A 19,737-nucleotide genomic window follows, 5' to 3' on the forward strand; every position below is an offset into this window, starting at 1 on the left:
GAGTGTCGTTTGTATCCGTAGGAGTGATGTCCTCATCAGATTCCCTGCCGGTGGAGCTTGATTTGCGGCGCCGGATGTCGATTCGTGACACGGAGCTCGACTCGCAGGGCTGCACCGACGCTAGCACGGTGTTTGGTTTGATTTCATGGGATTACTGTAGCATCTTTGACCGCTAATTTAGAGTATCAAATGAAGTCTAATTACAAAACCAACTCCACAATCCCCCTTGTAAATCGCGAGACGAATCTAATGAGGCCGTTGACCGTGTGATTAGAGGATGGTTACTGCAGCATCACTGTAGCAAATCATCAATTAGTTACCGTCATTAAATTCATCGCGAAAAGTTACACCCATTCCTGAAAAAGTTTTGCAAATAGAATACATTTAGTACTCTATGCATGCGAGATTTTCTTCTCGAGAAACGTGCGCGAAAAAAACCAAACACGGCCTAGGGTTCAAAAGGGTCGGGATTTAGCTTCGATTTCTACATTTTACTCGCTTGTTAAAAAAACTCGTTTTCACCGTCATCGCCTGGAGCTGGAGCGTGTGTGGAGCGCCATCAAACGAGTTTTTTTGTTTTTTTTTGTGAGCATCGTGAGCGGGAGCAGGTAGAAGCGATGAGCCCGAGCGGAGGAAATCGAGTTGGGAGCGCTGACAAACGCGGCCTATGCTTGCAACTTCACTTTCTTTCTTTCTCCTTGCAGACTATGCGATTCTTAAACAAAAGGAAGCATGGTGAGCTCCTTTCTCAATTATTCTTCCAAAATAATATATCTGTGTCTATCCAGATATGGGACAAAACAAGTCTGCAATATTTTAACAAAAAAATTGATTAAACAACCGATAATGATTGGTGGGTTTTGTAAAAGAACCGCCTGTTTTGTGTGTGTGTCGGGAGGGTATCCCATGGATAAAATCATATTTAACTCGAGAGGTGATCACCGCCATCCTTCTTGAGGGTATCCTCCAAATCCCAGCCCACGCACACAAGGGTCCAACCATGCAAATTATAACAAATCAAGAAGACGATAACAACCTTCCCAATCTGTCTCCAAGAAAAATACAGCCAAATACCTCACCCCTCCAAACCTTCCCCTTTTTCACATAGAATACTCCACTCCACCCTCCCTTTCCCAATCTCTCTCCTCTCTCTACTGCTGCAGATATCACAAGCTTTTCCTGCTGTTCCTGCTGCACCTGCAGCTTCTCCGTCTGCAGTGCAAAGCAGATGCTAAATTCCCCATAAGCGCCTGGCTCCCTGCCCCCTCACTTTCTTGGAACCCCAGCGCAACACGAGGATCATTATCACTCACTACAGTGGCGTCCTAGATTTCCACTTGTGCCGTGGTGCGCACACAGCGGCGGCAGGCGTGCATAGTGGTGATGCACAGGTGAGCTGCTGCGGCCGCCGCTCGCTCCATGGAGGATCTGTACAGCATCCACCCGGGGATCTCGCGGGCCGGCGGCGCGGCGAGCGAGGCGTCCGCCGCCGGCGTCGGCGGGGTGGCGCCGCCGTCGGATCTGACGGAGCTCATGAAGGCGCAGATCGCCAGCCACCCGCGCTACCCCTCCCTCCTCTCCGCCTACATCGAGTGCCGCAAGGTGCGTGTGCGTCTACTGCGTGCAGAGAGATCTTGCGAGGGTTCACTGCGCATGCCAAGAATTGATCGATGCTTTTCCGCCTACGTCGATGCGCGCCGTCTACGTGCGCGCGGTTTCTTGATCTCCAGGTGGGAGCGCCTCCGCAGGTGGCATCGCTGCTGGAGGAGGTCAGCCGGCAGAGGCGCGGCGGCGCCGGGGAGATCGGCGTCGATCCCGAGCTCGACGAGTTCATGGTCTGCTCTTGGGCAAGCGTAATTTAATTCTGCGCCGCGCGCCGCGATTAGCTAGTTTGCCGCGCGATTTGCTCCTAATCGTCTGTTATTACATGTGCGCGCGCTTGGGATTTTCTTTCCAGGACTCGTACTGCCGGGTGCTGGTGCGGTACAAGGAGGAGCTGTCGCGGCCGTTCGACGAGGCCGCGTCGTTCCTGAGCAGCATCCAGGCGCAGCTCAGCAACCTCTGCAGCGGCGGCAGCTCGCCGGCGGCGACGACCGCCACGCACTCCGGTAAGGAAACGCACGCGTCGATCTACGGCCTAGCTAAAAAAAAAAACTCGCGCGGCACGCATCCGTACATATGCATGGTGGAACAAGTTACAATCGCAAACGCACATGGTAGTGGCCTTATGGTATTTTTCTTTGTTTGGTTCTTTTTTAGAATGGGCTAGGATGTACTTTGATCGCTAATTACGGTGCCAAATAAAATCATCTTATAAAACCAATTTCAGAACCCCACGTTAGGAACTCTGAAGAATCTAATGAGGTCTTTGACCACGCGATTAGAGGACAGTTACTGTAGTATCACTGTAGCAAATCATTGATTAATTACTGTTATTAAATTCGTCGCGAAAAATTACACATATCCTTGAAAATTTTTTGCAAATAGACTTCATTTAAACCATCATGCATGCAAGATTTTTTTCTCGAAAAACATACGTGCTAGGAAAGAAAGATAACCAAACAGTGCCAGTACTATTCCAGAGGTTACATGGCGTTGCACGCTGGTTTTTGTGAGTGAGCGTGCATTTTGTTGCCGTGTGTGTATCAAAAGAAAAGATGCAGGCCTCTGAAAGTGTTCATGTGCATGCGTGTGCGTGTGTTCTTGCTGAAGGGTCAAATCGTGTCCATGCAAATGGGGTGCAGGGTGTCCGAGCTGGAGTAAAGCATTGGGAGGGTGCTTGTGTAGGGTTTTGTCCAAGGTTGTAGCCTTCCTCCTCTTTCTCTCTATCTAGCCACCTTGGGTGCTTGTGTAGGGTTTTGTCCAAGGTTGTAGCCTTTCTCCTCTTTGCTCTTGTTTAGTTGTCTTCAAAATTCCAAAATTTTACAAGATTTTTCGTCACATCGAATTTTTGAACGCATACATGAAATATTAAATATAGCTAAATAAAATAACTAATTACACAGTTTGTCCGTAATTTGCGAGACGAATCTTTTGAGCATAGTTAACCCATGATCGAATAATAATTACCAAATACAAACAAAAGTGCTACAATACTTTACACCTTAAAGTTTACGCAACTAAACAAGATCTTTGTCTCTGTCTAGCCACCTTATCTCTCTACCGTGCGTCCTCTCTCTCTAGGCTTTAGTAGCTATAGGCTCTGTGATGGAACTTGAGAGGAGCGTGGTGGGGAGGCTGGCCTTGCTGCTGCCCAACGCAAGCTTGCTGCTCGCTGGATCCGGATGATGCTGGATACTGGTTTTAAACTTTTAACCAGAGGACGGAGAGGAGTACCTGAAGTGGAGAGATTTTTTTGAGAAAAAAAAAAGGTTTATATTAGAGGCTTGTAGAGCTAGCTCGTGCTTAGGAGATCTCTTGCCGGATTCGGTGGTTGTACCTTGACAAGACATATCATATCATCACGGTAGTGGTAATTTCTGGTGGTGCGGATTCTTTTTTACATTATTTTTATTCTATATGGCTTGCATTTTATAATATTACAGTGTACCATATTGCCCCCCCCTCCTCTTTTTTTGACCCCGGTGAAGGGAGAAATGGAGGCATTTATTAGCTTGTTACCCTTCTATGACTAGGAAACTGGTTATGGAGATCCACTATTTTATGGAGATAACCATGAGTTTTCCTTCCCACGATAAAAGCTTGAGTTTTCCTACCTTAATTTCCAAACTGGCCATTTGGAGCCTAAAACACCGATGAAATTAATTTAACTTGAAACCTTGCTGGACATGTTCTCTGATGATGCATGTATGGCCAGGACACATAGATGCTAATCAAACACAGTATTATTTATCAGGATTAGAAGAAAACCAATGAAGCCAGGTGTTACATCGTATAGTGAGATTATTCTTCCAAAAAAAGTGAAAACGTACATTGGGCTAATAAGATTTTAACAAAGGTCCCATCTAGATCTAATCCTTGCTCAGATCGTCATAAGAGCTGCAGGTGATATAATAAATGAAATGTTATGTGCATGCTAGTCTATTGGTTCCAATATATAGTTTGGGTACCCCAATATTTTACTAGGAAACAAGCAATGCTATGTTTTGACTTGACAAGACCTTGTGGTGCCCGCTAACTGATGCAGCATTGACGTTTTGAGCCAACTTTCTGCAGGTTGTAAGGCTTATCTTCTGGTATATTAATTTTTTTTCTCCATAATGGGATATACGTACATGGCCGTCACCCATATGAAACCTCATTTTTGAGCATGCAAAAGTTTGTTTGATTGTCATTAGAATCCAAATATGACATTTCTTGCTTGGGCTGATCCTGCAACTTACTAATGTGTTTTTTCCAACATGATTATTCTCAACAGCGATGAAACTATACAATATGGTTTGGGGTTTGTGAAACACTAATCACATATTAGTTATTTGATGATGCAAAGAATCAATCCAAAAAATGTATTAACTGTCTGAATCAATCTTGGATCACACGAACTAATGCACAAATTAAAGCATGTTATCGATCCAATAATGTAAAAAAGTGCAAATAACAAGAATCCATTGTCCATGTATACTTATAATTAAGCTCGTATAGTAACTGGTTTTGTTTTATCATGTACATTCTAAGAAGGTTAGGAAGAAAATGTTCATTTAATGATCTAGAAAGATATAATACTGACGCACTGTGAATCTAGCTGTCCATTATATGCCATGTACTTAACTTCAGCCATTTTTTAAATATCTAATTACATATATTCCTTCCATTTACAAGTAATTGATAATTTTGATACTTTCGGAATTGGACCATTTAGTGTGTGTATACAACCAAATTTTACATTCAAAGTTCATGTTGGAAGGTCTATATAAGCAGAGCGAGCTTCCATGATTTGTACATCAAGACAAATGGAAAATAAAATAGATGAAGGTGTAAATTTTAGCACCCCAGAAATCTCATTTTGTTTGTGAATTTTCAGTTATATTAAGCACATGTGAGCAACCAAACCCTCGCCTGTCTGTGACTAGATCATGTGTGTACGTGCATCCTCGTCTGGTTATGACATGTTTACGGAATTTGATCCTGGGTGAAATTGCTAATACTTCTGAAATTATTTATTTAAAAATTTAAGAAATATAAAGTTCATTGGGAAGCATTTAGAGACCCTCAGAATTTTGTAGGATCTGGAGAAATTTTGGAGCAAATAAAACATTGTCCTATAGGATCTCTCTTCTAGTGCAGTTATCCAACCTATAGGATTTCAGAATGCAGGAAAGTATTTCCAATGAAGCTTCTGGTTACAACAAATGAAAGGAATTCAGAGGGGGGAGTTTTAACCTTGCATTAGATTTCCTCAGCTATTCATATGGATCCATGCATCTCATCATAGAAATCCATAGTAATAAGGTGCAATCCTTTGTTCTAAAGGGACCTAAACTACTGACCTTTCTGTAGGAAACAAAAATTGGCTACAGTTCTCAACAATATAGATAGCTATCCCAATCAAACGTAGGCCCCGAAGAAGAAAGGGATGATGCATGGGGGTATGGCAGGTTTACTCCTACAATTTTTTATAGGGAAGAAAGGCTTGCAATAAGGTGATTATACATTGAAAGGCAGATGCATTCTGAATGGAAGCTTATCTTGGGTTCTTGGCTCCTAGAAAATTATGGAAAATATGGGCAGAAGTTTGTGCCATATGAAGTCAGATAGTGGTTGCTAGGTGTTTGGATAGTAAGTAGGCTATCTTGGACTGTACCCCTGGAAAATCAAATTTGAAAATGCAAGCAGCCTATGCATTATTGGTCATGCCACTATAATAATAATAACTCTTCTGTTAGTGACAAAAAAGGTAGGACCGAACGTAGGGGCCATTCCTCTTTTTTTTTTAAAAAAAAAAAATTAAGTCAGTGATTGATTTTTTAAAAAATATATGGATTCTAGTTGAGTGTGATGCAAGGAAAATAAACAATTGCACATTTCAAAATGCACTTTTTGGGTGGCACAGACAGGGCAAAACCTTTATTTTTTTGTGCTCTACATGATATGGTAGTTGCACTATCAGATCGGTAAGATTTCACTTAATTCTCCCAAATAAATAACCTGTTCTTATAACGTAGGAAAAAAAGGTCTTCTCACCATATTTTTCTGTTAAACCAAACTTAAGTCTGAGATATTGGGAACATCATGGGTTGATAATTGGTTGTCCCAAACCAGTAATAGCACGTGACAGTTTGACGTTAGGTTGACAAACAATGTTATATTTATGTGTCCCTACCATAACATGCGTGCAACTATAGTTTCTTCCCAACCATAACATGCGTACAACTATTGTTTCTTCCACAAATTCGCATTTAAGACATCCAGACTCTAGTAACTTTTAAAAAAAAACGCGGCCGGAGGGGTGAACGGACCCCACCGTTTTTCATTAAGAGGAAGCAACACGGCTTCTCCCGGCCGCGGAAAAATCCCCGAACCCTGGCCCATGCCCGTGAGGGCCAAGCCTTACGGCGAGCACAGCGAGGGAATTTTTTTACCCACGGGCGGAAATTCGTCCCAACTGGGATTCGAACTCGCGACCTCGTGGGGACGACTATACCTCAGCTCCTCTAACCAACTAGACTAGAGGAGCTTTGGTCTCTAGTAACTTTTTAGGACAGTAAGAATATAGGATTGGGTCTTATTAAAGCAATACATTTGTCAAAACTGTTTTGCTATCCAGTTTAGCAGCAAGTTTGATGAAAACATGTTTCTGTGATATGTGTTGAAGGTGTGTACTATCGCAATTATTTTCAAGTTTACAATTTAACAAGGCTTCTCCGCATCTGTTCTGTGGTTCTATAGTGGTGCCATATGAAGACTGAACACCAAATAATATGCTTCTGGTTAAGGGGTAAAAGTACAACACATTTATTATGATGACGCGCCTGGAAGATGACTTAATATTGATATTGGTTTAGAAAGAAAATTATTTCTGAAAGTACTCATTGTTGATCAGCGCCAATAACATGTCATCAAGGGCCATGCTGGTTCTTCTTGGGTCTCCAAGTATGTTTTGGAGACGAAGAAATTACATGGACTCATGCTAATCGCTGCAGATCTAGCACAACTGATGGATATGATGCACATTCATGTTTCCATGTAACGACTATATATGTGAAAACGTACCAATATTTTCCCACTGTGTTACTTACAAAATAACGAAATGCATAACCAAAGGATTTATATATTGTGAAATGTAAGGATCTACTTACAAAATAACGAAATGCTAAGTTTGTTTCATTCTTTTTACTCAGCATGTTTGCAAAACATACTTTCAGGTGACATGTGAATGCCTAGATGCCTTGTAATTAATTTATTTTTGACTTCATCCTTCCATTCCAGATGACATGATGGGGTCCTCGGAGGATGAGCAATGCTCAGGGGACACTGATGTGCCAGACATAGGGCAAGAACACAGCTCCCGCGTGGCTGACCATGAGCTCAAGGAAATGCTGCTCAAGAAGTACAGTGGATGCCTCAGTCGTCTTCGATCAGAGTTCCTGAAGAAGCGGAAGAAAGGGAAGCTACCAAAAGATGCAAGGACGGTGTTGCTGGAGTGGTGGAACACGCACTACCGCTGGCCTTATCCCACGGTAGAGGCCGAATATTTTCCCTCTTCAACCAAAACCTGATGCACTGCAACTGTTGCCTTGCCTGATGTTGTGCTGCTGACAGGAAGAAGATAAGGTGAGGCTCGCAGCGATGACTGGCCTCGACCCAAAGCAGATCAACAATTGGTTCATCAACCAGAGGAAGAGGCATTGGAAGCCGTCCGAGGACATGCGGTTCGCGCTCATGGAGGGCGTTGCTGGTGGATCTTCTGGGACAACACTCTACTTCGACACTGGCACAATCGGACCCTGAACCAGCTCATCCACTACTTCTTGGGCACAAAACTGGCCAGCTAAATCAGTAGCCTGACCTGGCTTGTGAAGATCATCAATCTGCCGGGTCAAAATTGACAATAAATATCTGTCATCCTGAAATTGATCAAATCATCCCTCTGCCTCATTATTTTGCAAGATCATGTGTATATGGTGTCGTCGTAATGAAACAAAATGTATGTACGAGCAAATTTGGGAGACCTGCAAAAGCATTTTATTAGTAGTTTCGTGTATTGGCTGCAATACTGGGCTACCCAATTTAATTGTTAGATAGGCTGAAGGGCTTATAAAGGTAAATATACCTGTGCTGTTCCGTTGTTCTGTTTGTCTATATTTGGTACTTATTTTCATTTGCAGCCTTCGGATGTTTAGCAATTACTGTATCTGTGTATCAGTTAAGTGGTTCAAAGAAATTGTGGTCACTTTATAATCTTGTGCTCTTGTACAGATTGGCTTTACCTTTTGGTCTGCAAACTTTAGGCAGGACTGAACTGGTAACTTCAGGAAAAGGATCCCCGTATCTGTTTTGATATCAAAACTGGCGTAAATTACAGGCTTGGAAAAAAATTTACGCTGCTCTGGAAAATGTCGAATGGGTGAGGCCACTAAATTTACACTTGTTCTGTGCTAATCCAACCGATAAAATCTGGGGCGAATAAGTGAGATGTCAGGCCTCTCCTTGCTCGCCGCACCCTGCCGCCACTGTCGTTCGTCGCTTGACTTGGCCCATGGTCTGCGTATACTGTGGTTACGGCTGCACGTTAACATGTCCTTCATAGCAATATTATGGCTGATGGTCGCATTCTAATAAGGAAGTTTGTGAAATTACAAATTATGAAAAGCGAGGAAGCACAAACCTGTAATGCAGCTTGAGTACAGATGGAAATGGTACTCCCTCTGCATAATTTGTTAATGCCCGGCCTACGTGTCGACTTCCATGATGGATAATGCAACTCGCATTTCACAGAGGCAGATTCGGTCTTTCGAAAAAAAAGGCCGATTCGATCGGTGAGCCTCCGCAGGGTGCAGTAGCTGAAAGTAGGGGCGCGTGTGATTCCGAGTGGATCCATCACACAAAGTTACGGACTACTTTTTGAACGTGGAATAACTTTTTTATTGATGGAACAATTGTTTCAACAACAAAAAAATTATTCCTGCATAAAAAAAATTATTCCACCATGTGTGATGGTTTGACTGTCAGTCACACGTGTGACTTCTAATATTACCAAAAATAGACAGACGTCGAGTCGGGCCTGGTTCAAACCGTGTTAAAAAAACTGTTGGTGTCCAGACCCGGTGACCTGGCACTAACTAGTGAAGATGCTGCGTGTCCCAATCCTAAATGGTTGATGAAGGAGGTAACACAGTAACACACGGATTTATCCTGGTTCCGGCCAGGGGGCCGTACGTCCAGCAGGGGTGTGCAAGTGCACTGTATTATCTTGCACCGGAGTGTCTGTAATAGGGGAGTACAAGCGAGGCGAGAGAAAGAGAGAAGCTCTGCTAAGTGATTGAGACAAGTGCCAATATCGGGAGTGGGCGAGTGCTCTGTGAGCGTGTGAGTGGATGAAGATGAGATGAGATATCCATGGCTTGGGCGGGAGCTCACCTCCTCCTTTTATAGACCTAAGAAGGGGCTGAGTACATGTACAGGGGGATCGCGGAAGTCATCGTCTTTTCCCCGAATCGTGGGGGTGCAGTGGTTGGCTACTGTTGGAAGTACGCTGCGGAGTACTGAAGAGTATGGCGCCGGGCATGGCGGTCGTCCTGGGAAGCCTCTGGGCCCTTCGGAGATCGCGCCGGCGTCCTGATGGCTCCTGTGCGCGTCGTGGTGGTTTCTGTGGAAGGTACCGTCCTCCATGCTTGAGCTGGAGGAGCGCCGAGGGTTCAACTGACGGGAGTCTTGCTCTGGTCAAGGCCCGTACACCGTTCGAGGGTTGCATCCATGCTTGTCGAGGGTTCTGCAGCTGAAGAAGTACAAGGAGTAGGCAGCACAGTGGCGGGAACAGCATCAGGCACGTTTGCGCAGTGCGTCGCAGGTTCCCACAGGGTCGGAACTGTGCGGGGGATGGTGGTGCAGTGACTGGAGTTGGCGGACGGGACTCCGGTCACAGCATGCTGTGCGGCATGGTGGCCTGACGCCGCCTGACCCGCGTTCTGCGGTGGAGTGGTTGACATTTAATGCCTCTGTAAGTCAGGCGGGTGAGCAGATGGGTTGCTAGTTCCATCTGCCGAGGGATGGCCTCGAGCGAGGCGGAGTTTCCCCCCTGAGCCGAGGGCTTGCGGAGGGCTCGGCCGAGGCGGGGTTGGCCTGCTCTCCGAGGGTAGGTCCGCTACCCTTGAGCGAGGCGGGGATGCAGCACACAGCTGGAGGTCTCGGCGGGGAGGCCTCGAGCGAGGCGGAGACCATTCCACGGATTCGAGGGGGCCTCGGATGGGCCGTACCGTGGAACTGGACCGCGAGCCAAGTGTGGATTGTGCCTCTTGGGAGTCTGGGGAGGATCCTGGTGCTGTAGGAGAGCTGTAGATGCTCCATGGTATTTGGGTGCAGAGTGACGACGGAGTTGTCATCATTGGTGGCTTCTTCCTCTCAAGGATCGCCGTCGAGTAGTCTTCTTCCCCTTCAGATTAGAGGAAGACTGTTGGCCCTGGTTCGGTGTGACTGTAGAGTCTGACAAGGTGATTAGCATTGTGGGCCCGATTGCTTAACTGTGTTTGCATTTTTGAGGGCGGTTTAGTCCCTGGATTAGGGTGCCCCTAATTATGGTACCTGACATTAGCCCCGAGCCTTTGTAGGGATGAGTATCAGTCCTGCAGAGGCTTGATCCCCCGGAGCCATGACTCGGATGCTAACCTTTTAGTCCCTCGAATACGTGAAATTTCTTCCGTGGGGGCGCGTCAGCGCTCCCGCGGGTGTAGCCCCCGAGGCCTTGGAGGAGTGGTAGCACTCGTCCAAGGGCTATAGACGTTGCGTTTGTGTGGTCAATTGGGTGAGGCCGGCCTCGGCGTTCCTTTCAGCTAGCTTCGGCATTCTTTAGTGCTGATGAGGTGGCCTCTTGCCCTTTGAGGGTCAACCCACACGGCTCATTAATTATGAGTGGGTTCGCTTGACTCGTGGGATTTCACAATCAGGCGATTGCCGATTTATTCGAGGGTGCGGGCTTGGCCGCAGCGTGCAAGGAGCCCCCGAGCCCTGGCCTATGTGAAGGTGTTCAGGGGAGGCCTCGACTTAGAGTTACAACTCTCATCGCCCTTTCGCAGGGAGGAGGGGTGAAGCAAACCAGGCTACCCATGCCCGAGGCGCGAGCCATGGATGCTTCGGTGAGCTGTTAGCGGGTAGTTCAAGCAGACGTCCGTGCCCCATTCGATAAGGGTCGGCTCGCGGTCCATAGACACATCATGTAAAGCGCTCGCGAGGGTTCTCTAGGCGGGGCGCAGACCTATTCAATAGGGTCCGAGGGCTCGATGCTCTCCCTCGATGGGATCCCCCTGTTAGGCACCCTCGGCCGGCCTTGAACGCTGCGTAGGATGTCTCGAACTTCATATTCGAGGGTTGCTTGTATGGCACGTCCATGCTGTCCCTGACTCTGGTGATCTGGGGCATCTGTTGAACCCTCGGTGGGCTAGCCTTCGAACCCCTAATCAGTAAGGCCTTGGAATAATCCCTGGATGGAATATCCCGTCACAGTCCGCATTCGGAGCGGGGTCGTGGGTCGCGCGCGGGTCTTTCGCTGGTCGTGGGGACGTGTCCCGGTGCGTGCGGTGCGAGCGCGACTTTTCAGGCGACAGCCTCGGGTAGGTGGAGCGGCGCAGGTCCACCACCGATGCGGCATTCCTGGAGTCGCTGGTCACCGAATGCTTCTTGCCAGAGGAGAGGGAGCCGAAGCCCCCGAGCGGCTATGTCGTGAGCCTGGCACGGCTGCACAAGAGGGGATTCGGCATCCCCGCCAGCCGATTCATCCGCGCGCTCTGCCATACAAGGTGGAGCTGCACGACTTCTCCCCCAACTCCATCTCGCAGGCGGCGGTCTTCGTCGCCGTCTGCGAAGGCTATTTGGGGGTGGAGGCGCACCGAGAGCTGTGGAAGCACCTCTTCCTCGGGGAGCTCTACACCAAGTACGTCCAACAAGGGCCGAGGAGGGCCGCTCGCACCGGTGGCCTCATGCTGCAAGTGCGTGAGAAGAGGGGGGGGGGGACCTCTACATCCCCTGCGAGATGATGACAAACAACGCCGGGTGGAGCCGAGGGTGGTTCTACCTACGCAACGACGGCGAGCGGCTCCCGGCGTACACCGGCAAGGTCCTGGGGGACAAGCTGGATGACTGGGGGTAAGGGATGTCTCCTCCCGATCGCCAGACCAAGCTCGGGGTGTTCACAGACGCGCTGCGGCATCTGGCGTGCCAGGGGCTGACTGCAGCCGCCGTCATCGCCAACTTCCACCGGCAGAGGGTGCTCCCTCTGATGGAGAGGAGGCTAGCGATCTACCAGCTGACCTCCGAGGCTGCGCACAATGGCTCGCGGATGTCGAGGAGGCTGCTCTCCTGCGCCGCCGCCGCCGAGAGGGCAAAGAGCGCGGTGGCACACTTCCCCTCTGACGTTACGCAGCTCTGGGCGATCAAGATGCGCCCCGTGGAGGGGTACACTCAGCTGGTAAGTTTTGTATTGAATATTGTCGGTTTTGCATTGCTCCCCCTTCCCCTCCCTTATCCTAGTTATGTTCGCAGGGACTGACCCACATCGGGTACATTTCGAATCCTCCGCTCCCCGAGATCCGCGACGCAAACCGCCTGCGTGCGCAGGCGGACAAGAGGAGGAAGGACGAGATGAAGGCGACCTGCGAGAGGAAGAGGAAGAGGAAGAGAAAGGAGGACCATGAGAAGGAGAATAGGAGGTGGGAGAAGGAAGGCCTCTCACCGCAGACCAAGCCCGAGTCCACCCCGGAGCAGAGTTCCTCGTCCGGCAGGGTGAACTTCTCGGGGACCGAGGACTTCGACGCGGGGAAGGCCAGAAGCCCTCCGCTGGTCCAGCAACGGGCCGGTGTCGAGGCCTCGGCATCGGCGGCGGGTGAGAAGGGCTCTGCGCTGATGACGATTGGGAAGGTGCCCACACCGAGGTTGGACAGGAGATCGCCCATGCTGGCGGTGGGCAGAAGGACACCCGCGCCTGTGGCGGCGGGCGAGTGGACATCTGCGTCCTCGACGCCGGTGGGCGGCAGGACATCCACGGCGAGCACGAAGACCCTCGGGCAGATAGCCCCGAGGGTGCAGGCTAGTCCGAGGGTGGCGCCCCCAAGCCAGTCGTCGGGAAGTGGCGGAGTGCCGCGAGCCCAGAGGAGCAGCTCGGGCAAGAATAAGTTGACTGCCCTTTCGAGGTAAGCAATTCCTATTTCGCTCTTTGTGTTTGTTCGGTCAATTCTCCGGCCTCTGCTGATCTTCGCTTGCTCCCCTACTTGGTCCAGCCATAAGGCCACTACCCCGAACACTGCCCCGCTTGCACCATCTAAGGTCCTCAAGTCTGGGGCGAGCGCCACGCCACGCTTGGTGGCGTAGCCCCCAACCGGAGGGCCTCAGGAGATGGAGGCGACCGTTGCGAAGCTCCGGGAGGCACTGGTCTGGGGAGTCCAGAGAGTCCGGGCGCATATGGACCCGGGCGACGCCGGCCAGAGCAGTGCAACAGTGGCTGCTCGGGCGAGCGCCGGGGAGGAGGCCGGCCGAGGTAGCGAGGAGCACACTGCCCGGCCGGATGCCGAAGATGAAACCGGCCGAGGCAGCGTGGAGGACGCCGCCCAGCCGGTGACTGGGGAAGGAGAGACTGGCGGGGACGCATCGGAGCACCCCACCAGCCAAATAGAGGAAGAGACCTCCGCCTCCGAGCCTATGGGGGCCGGGGGCGAGGGTGCCGCAGGAGTGGCGGTGGCGCAGATAGTGCCGGAGAATGTGGCGTCGGCAGCGGTGATGCCGCCGGAGGGATTTGATGTCGTGGAGGAGGTCGATCCGAACGCAGCGGCTGGCGCCGCTGCCCGGATTGCCAACTTTGTTACAGCCTCCGAGGGTAGTCTTGAGGCTGGTCTGTCCAAGGGGCCTGATCATGGGGTTGACTAGGCGATCATTCATCCTGGGATTCCTGACGGGGGCATATTGCCTTCGGGGCCTAGATCGAGGAGAACATCTCACACGCTCTGGATCCTTTTATGCAAGCGAATCTGGACGTCAATAATGTAAGTGTCCTGCTCGTTCGTTTTTGATTGCGTACGTATAACGTCTACTCATGTTTCTTTGTTTGCAGCAGCTGCTGGTCATGTCACGCGACAAGAGCGTTAGGCTAACGCAACTATACTCCAGGGTGCACTGGCTCGAGCACTATAACGCCAGCCTGGTCATGCAGCTGGACGAAGCCAATGCCCGAGCTGGCCAGGTGTTCCCCCTGGAGGCACGGAATCATGAGCTGGAGCTCGAGCTGGCCAGAGCCAACAATGAGTGCGACGCGCAGCGGGCCACAGCTGACCAGAAGGCCCAAGAGGCTGAGCCACAAGCGGCCGAGCTGCGGCGGCGCTAGAGAAGAGAGACAAAGCGCTCGAGGCGAAGGAGGCCGAGCTCCAAGGCAAGGAGGCAGCCATCACGACGCTCACTGAGACCCTCATGCAAAAGGACATTGTCCTCGAGGCACGGGAGGTGGCCGTTCGGGACTCAGAGTCCGCCCTCAAGGAGAGGGAGGCTTCCCTATCCGCGCTCCAGGGGCAGATAGACGCCATGCGGGCGGCACTAGAGCAGGAGTAGGAGCGTACCGAGGGTAAGTATCTAAAATTCACTTGAATTTCTTTTGGTTTGTCGAAACTTATCTTCATTTTCTTGTTCAGCGCTGAAGAAGGCGGTGACGGACGAGACTGTGGCGAAGGAAGCCCTCCAGGTCGCGCTCACATCAATGCAGGATGAACATGAGGACCTGGAGAGGACCGCCGTGGCAGTGTGCCAGGAACTCGAGGGGGAGGGGGGCTCATCTGGCAGCCCAGTGGCCAGCCGTCTGAGGACCTTGGGCGGCCAAGTGACCGAACGCCTCAAGGACGCCTGCCGCCTCGGCGTTCAGAGGACCCTTGGTGTGGTGTCGACACACTACGTCATGGACCTCAAGCGGGTGGCGACGGGCTACGTCGTCGCGCCTGGCGTCGAGGGAGATGACGCGGTGGCTGCTATGGAGCAGGCCGACGCCGCTGTCGAGGGTGCCACCTCCGTCTTGTCCGTACTGCTCGAGGGTGACCTCCTGCCCGATGCTGAAGACAATGCCACCGAGGGTCCGCATGAAGGAGGAGGCGATCTATAGATGTCTCGGGCCGTGGAGTCCATGTAAACGAGTTAGTATTTTGCTTCACTTATCTTTCCGTGTGAGAAAAACTAAGTGATGTAAATTGATAGTGTGGCCGCTCGAGGCCTTGTGCATCCGGGTGCACCGTTTTTGTTACTAAGTTTTCGTGTTCTCGTATGCGACTTAAATAAATTTATGCGAGGTAGTTTGTGTTCATAAGCGAGTTATGCGTGAGGTGGTGAGTGGAGATGCCGTATCCCGGAGGCATAGGCGGTCCCGCGGCTCGGCCGGCCCGTGCCGTAGTTGCTTACGCCTTGCGTATATTTTTCTAAGTATACGAGAATCTTAGATACGAAATTTTTTCGTAAAACGGTGGCATTTTCGGGGACGTTCGGGGGTTCCCCCCATAGTAGCCCCCGAGGGAGGCTTGGCTTTGCCGATGGTAAAGCCCAGTCTACCTTAGTGTTCGTGCGCACCCGAGCCCCCGAGGGTTCGGATGATTCCCAATAAACAAGTAAAGCGTACTCTTTTATTATTTCGGGAAATACAGAATACGAGTACAAGCTATGTACAAAAGAGCTTGGAATTTCAAAGATAGAAGCGATGTAGCTGCTGAATATTCTAAGCGTTGGTGAAGACTTCACCCTTCTCGTTAGCTAACTTGTACGTGCTGGGTTTGAGCACTTCTGTGACGATGTACGGGCCTTCCCATGGCGGTGAGAGCTTGTGGCGTCCTCTGTTGTCCTGTCGAAGCCTCAGCACCAAGTCTCCCTTGTTGAGATCTTGGCACCGAACCCTTTGCGCTTGATATCTTCGCAGGGACTGCTGATACCCTGCTGAGTGGAGGAGCGCCACGTCTCGAGCTTCATCTACTTGGTCCAGCGAGTCCTCGCGGGCTTGCTGGTTTTGCTGTTCTTGATACGCCTTGAGCCTCGGTGACCCGTACTCCAGGTCTGTGGGGAGAATGGCCTCGGCGCCATAGACGAGGAAGAACGGGCTGAAGCCCGTGGCTCTGCTCGGGGTTGTTCTCAAGCTCCAGATAACCGAGGGTAGCTCCGTGAGCCACTTTCGGCCAAAATTGTTCAGTTTGTTGAAGATTCTTGGCTTGAGGCCTTGCAGGATCATGCCATTGGCACGCTCCACCTGGCCATTTGTCTGTGGGTGTGCCACAACAGACCAGTCCACACGTATGTGGTAGTCGTCGCAGAATGCCAAGAACTTCTTGCCTGTAAACTGGGTGCCTTTATCGGTGATGGTCGAATTTGAACCCCGAACCTGTGGATGATGTCGGTGAAGAACATCACAGCTTGCTCAGACTTGATCTTGCCGATGGGTCGAGCCTCGATCCACTTGGAGAACTTGTCGATCACCACCAACAAGTGGGTGAAGCCCCCGGGCGCTTTCTGTAGTGGCCCGATGAGGTCCAGTCCCCACACTGCGACAGGCCATGTGAGGGGGATGGTTTGCAGAGCGTGAGCCGGGAGGTGCATCTTTCGGGCATAGAACTGGCAACCCTCGTAGGTCCGCACGACTTCGGTGGCGTCGGCAACCGCAGTGGGCCAGTAAAATCCTTGCCGGAACGTGTTGCCCATGAGGGTTCGTGGCGCAGCGTGGTGGCCACAGATGCCGGCGTGAATGCCCCGGATTAGCTCCTTGCCCTCGGGGATGGGAATGCAGCGTTGTAGGACGCCCGAAGGACTGCGCTTGTACAGCTTGTTGTCGATCAAGACGAAGGACTTGGCCCGTCTCGCGATGCGCCGCGCCTGAGCGCGGTCCGAGGGTAGGACCCCTCGGATCATCTAGTCGAGGTACTAGTTGCGCCAGTCTCGAGGAGGTGGGGCCTCGTCAATCTCCATCGCTTCAGCTTCGTCCGCCGAGGAGGTCTCAGCTTCCGCATCCATGGCCTCGGACGCCTCCGGCGAGGGGTCTCCGGCCAAGGGCTCAGCGGTCGCAGCCCCCGAGGGTTCGGGTGCTGCTTTGATGGCTTCCGCGGGGTTCTTGAAGTCGACGGATGGCTTGGTGAGGTCGCGGGCGAAGACGTTCGGGGGGACAGTGGTCCGCCCAGACACGATCTTGGCTAGTTCGTCCGCTTCCTCATTGTACTTGCACGCGATGTGGTTGAGCTCAAGCCCGTCGAATTTATCTTCGAGGCGGTGTACTGCAATACTGCATTGCAGTACGCCTCCATCTTCTCATTGTGGCAGCTGGCCTCCTTCATTACTTGGTCGATGATGAGTTGGGAGTCTCCCCGAACGTCGAGGTGCTTGATGCCAAGCTCGATGGCGATGCAGAGGCCACTGAGGAGGGCCTCGTACTCCGCCATGTTGTTGGATGCCAGGATGTGCAAGCATACCACATAGCGCATATGCTCTCCGAGGGGTAAGACGAAGAGGAGGCCCGCGCTTGCACCGGTCTTCATCACTGATCCATTGAAGTACATGAGCCAGCATTCTGCTTGAATCTGGGGTGGGGGCAGCTGAGTGTCGGTCCACTCAGCAATGAAGTCTGCCAAGATTTGGGATTTGACCGCCTTGCGAGGTGCATAGGTGAGGGTCTCTCCCATCAGCTCCACTGACCACTTGGCTATCCTACTAGTGACCTCCCGATTGTGGACTCTCTCCCAAGGGGAAAGATGAGACCACGGTGACGGGATGAGCCTCGAAGTAGTGGCGCAGCTTGTGCCGAGCTAGGATCACTACATAAAGCAGCTTCTGGATCTGTGGATACCGTGTCTTGGTTTCAGACAACACTTCACTAATGAAGTACACCGGCCTCTGGACGGACAGAGTGTGTTCCTCCTCTCGTCATTCCACAATGATGGCCGCGCTGACGACCTGAGTCGTGGCTGCCATGTATAGGTAGAGGGGCTCGCTGTCCATTGGTGGTGTTTGGATTGGAGAGCTAGTGAGCGATGCCTTGAGTTTGTCAAGGGCCTCCTGAGCCTTGGGGGTCCACGAAAAGTGCTCAGATTTCCTCAAGAGCCGATATAGAGGCGCCTTTCTCATCGAGGTGTGAGATGAAGTAGCTGAGGGCTGCCAAGCAACCCATGACCTTCTGTACCCCCTATAGGTCTCGGATCGGCCCCATCTGAGTGATGGCCGAGACTTTTCAGGGTTGGGCTCAATGCCTCGCTGGGAGATGATGAAACCCAAGAGCATGCCTCGAGGGACTCCGAACACGCACTTCTCGGGATTGAGCTTTACCCCTTTGGCCCTAAGGCAATCGAACATGATCCTGAGATCGGCTACCAGGTCGTCCGCCTTCCTGGATTTCACGACAATGTCATCGACATATGCTTCTACAGTTCGCCCGATGTGATCCTTAAATATGTGGAGCATACATCGCTGGTATGTAGCTCCGGCGTTCCTAAGGCCAAAGGGCATCATAACATAGCAGTACATGCCGAAAGGGGTGATAAAAGTAGTCGCGAGCTGGTCGGACTCTTTCATCTTGATTTGGGGGGTAAGCAGAATACACATCAAGAAAGGATAAAAGTTCACAACCCGCAGTAGAGTCAACTATTTGATCAATATGTGGCAAAGGAAAATGAACTTTTGGACATGCTTTATTTAAACCGGTATAGTCTACACACATCCTCCACTTCTCATTTTTTTTCTTAACTAATACAGGATTAGCTAGCCACTCGGGATGAAATACCTCCTTGATGAATCCGGCCGCCAAAAGCTTGTGCACGTCCTCGCCGATCGCCCGTCGCTTGAGCTCGTCGAAGCGCCGCAGGCGTTGCTTGACCGGCTTGGAGTTCGGTAGGATGTCAAGGGAGTGCTTGGCGACCTCCCTCGGTATGCCAGGCATGTCCGAGGGGCTCCACGCGAAGATGTCAGCGTTGGCGCGGAGAAAGTCGACGAGCACCACTTCCTATTTGTTGCTAAGGGTGGCACTAATCTTCAGCGTCTTGCCATCTGGGGTGTTGGGGTCGAGGGGTACGTCCTTGGTACCCTCGGCATACTCGAAGCTGCCCGTGTGTCGCTGCGCGGAGTCCATGGCCTCGTTCGTCATGTCCTCCAGCTGTGCGGCGAGAGCCTCGTCTACTGCCAGAGCCTCGGCGTGCTCGACGCACTCGACGTCGCACTCGTAGGCGTGCTCGAACGAGGGACCGACGGTGATGACTCCCTTCGGGCTTGTCATCTTTAGCTTGAGGTAGGTGTAGTTGGGGATCACCATGAACTTGGCGTAACATGGCCGTCCCAGAATGGCGTGGTATGCTCCCGGGAACCCCACCACCTCAAAGGTGAGCACCTCCTTGCGGAAGTTGGCCACCGTGCCGAAGCAGACGGGCAGATCGATCTGGTCGAGGGGTTGGACTCGCTTCCTCGATGCAACGCCGTGGAACGGCGACTCGCTGGGGCGGAGCTTGTCCAAGCCGATCCCCATGAGCTCCAAGATGTGGGCGTACATGTGTTGACACCGGATTTTGATCAGTAAATCCGATGTAATTAGAATAATGGAGATCATCGGCTATTGGCATATGTGCGCAGAGATCACAAGCAACA

General features: G+C 51.1%; 2 protein-coding genes across 2 annotated transcripts; one reads left to right on the top strand and one right to left on the bottom strand.

Moving 5' to 3' along the window:
* The first annotated feature begins 1,098 nt into the window (after positions 1–1,098).
* Positions 1,099–8,361, top strand: LOC120673738 (homeobox protein knotted-1-like 1). The gene is made up of 5 exons (XM_039954728.1): positions 1,099–1,602; positions 1,731–1,835; positions 1,958–2,108; positions 7,387–7,637; positions 7,720–8,361. The coding sequence occupies exons 1-5, from the start codon at positions 1,420–1,422 to the stop codon at positions 7,906–7,908; spliced, it is 879 nt and encodes a 292-aa protein (XP_039810662.1). The 5' UTR covers positions 1,099–1,419; the 3' UTR covers positions 7,909–8,361.
* A 10,741-nt stretch (positions 8,362–19,102) lies between these two features.
* LOC120674628 lies at positions 19,103–19,408 on the bottom strand. Its single transcript, XM_039955779.1, has one exon. It carries the CDS (start codon positions 19,406–19,408, stop codon positions 19,103–19,105), a length of 306 nt encoding a protein of 101 aa, XP_039811713.1.
* Positions 19,409–19,737: the final 329 nt, after the last annotated feature.

Source organism: Panicum virgatum, chromosome 5N (genome assembly GCF_016808335.1).
Source record: "Panicum virgatum strain AP13 chromosome 5N, P.virgatum_v5, whole genome shotgun sequence".
Classification (NCBI taxonomy): Eukaryota; Viridiplantae; Streptophyta; class Magnoliopsida; order Poales; family Poaceae; genus Panicum; species Panicum virgatum.

Excerpts from the sequence above, each read along its gene's own strand:
- LOC120674628 (XM_039955779.1), bottom strand. The coding sequence starts at position 19,408 with ATGGTGATCCCCAACTACACCTACCTCAAGCTAAAGATGACAAGCCCG.
- LOC120673738 (XM_039954728.1), top strand. The coding sequence starts at position 1,420 with ATGGAGGATCTGTACAGCATCCACCCGGGGATCTCGCGGGCCGGCGGC. Across the intron at positions 1,836-1,957 it reads CCGAGCTCGACGAGTTCATG|GACTCGTACTGCCGGGTGCT; the intron begins GTCTGCTCTTGG and ends TTTTCTTTCCAG. Across the intron at positions 2,109-7,386 it reads GACGACCGCCACGCACTCCG|ATGACATGATGGGGTCCTCG; the intron begins GTAAGGAAACGC and ends CTTCCATTCCAG.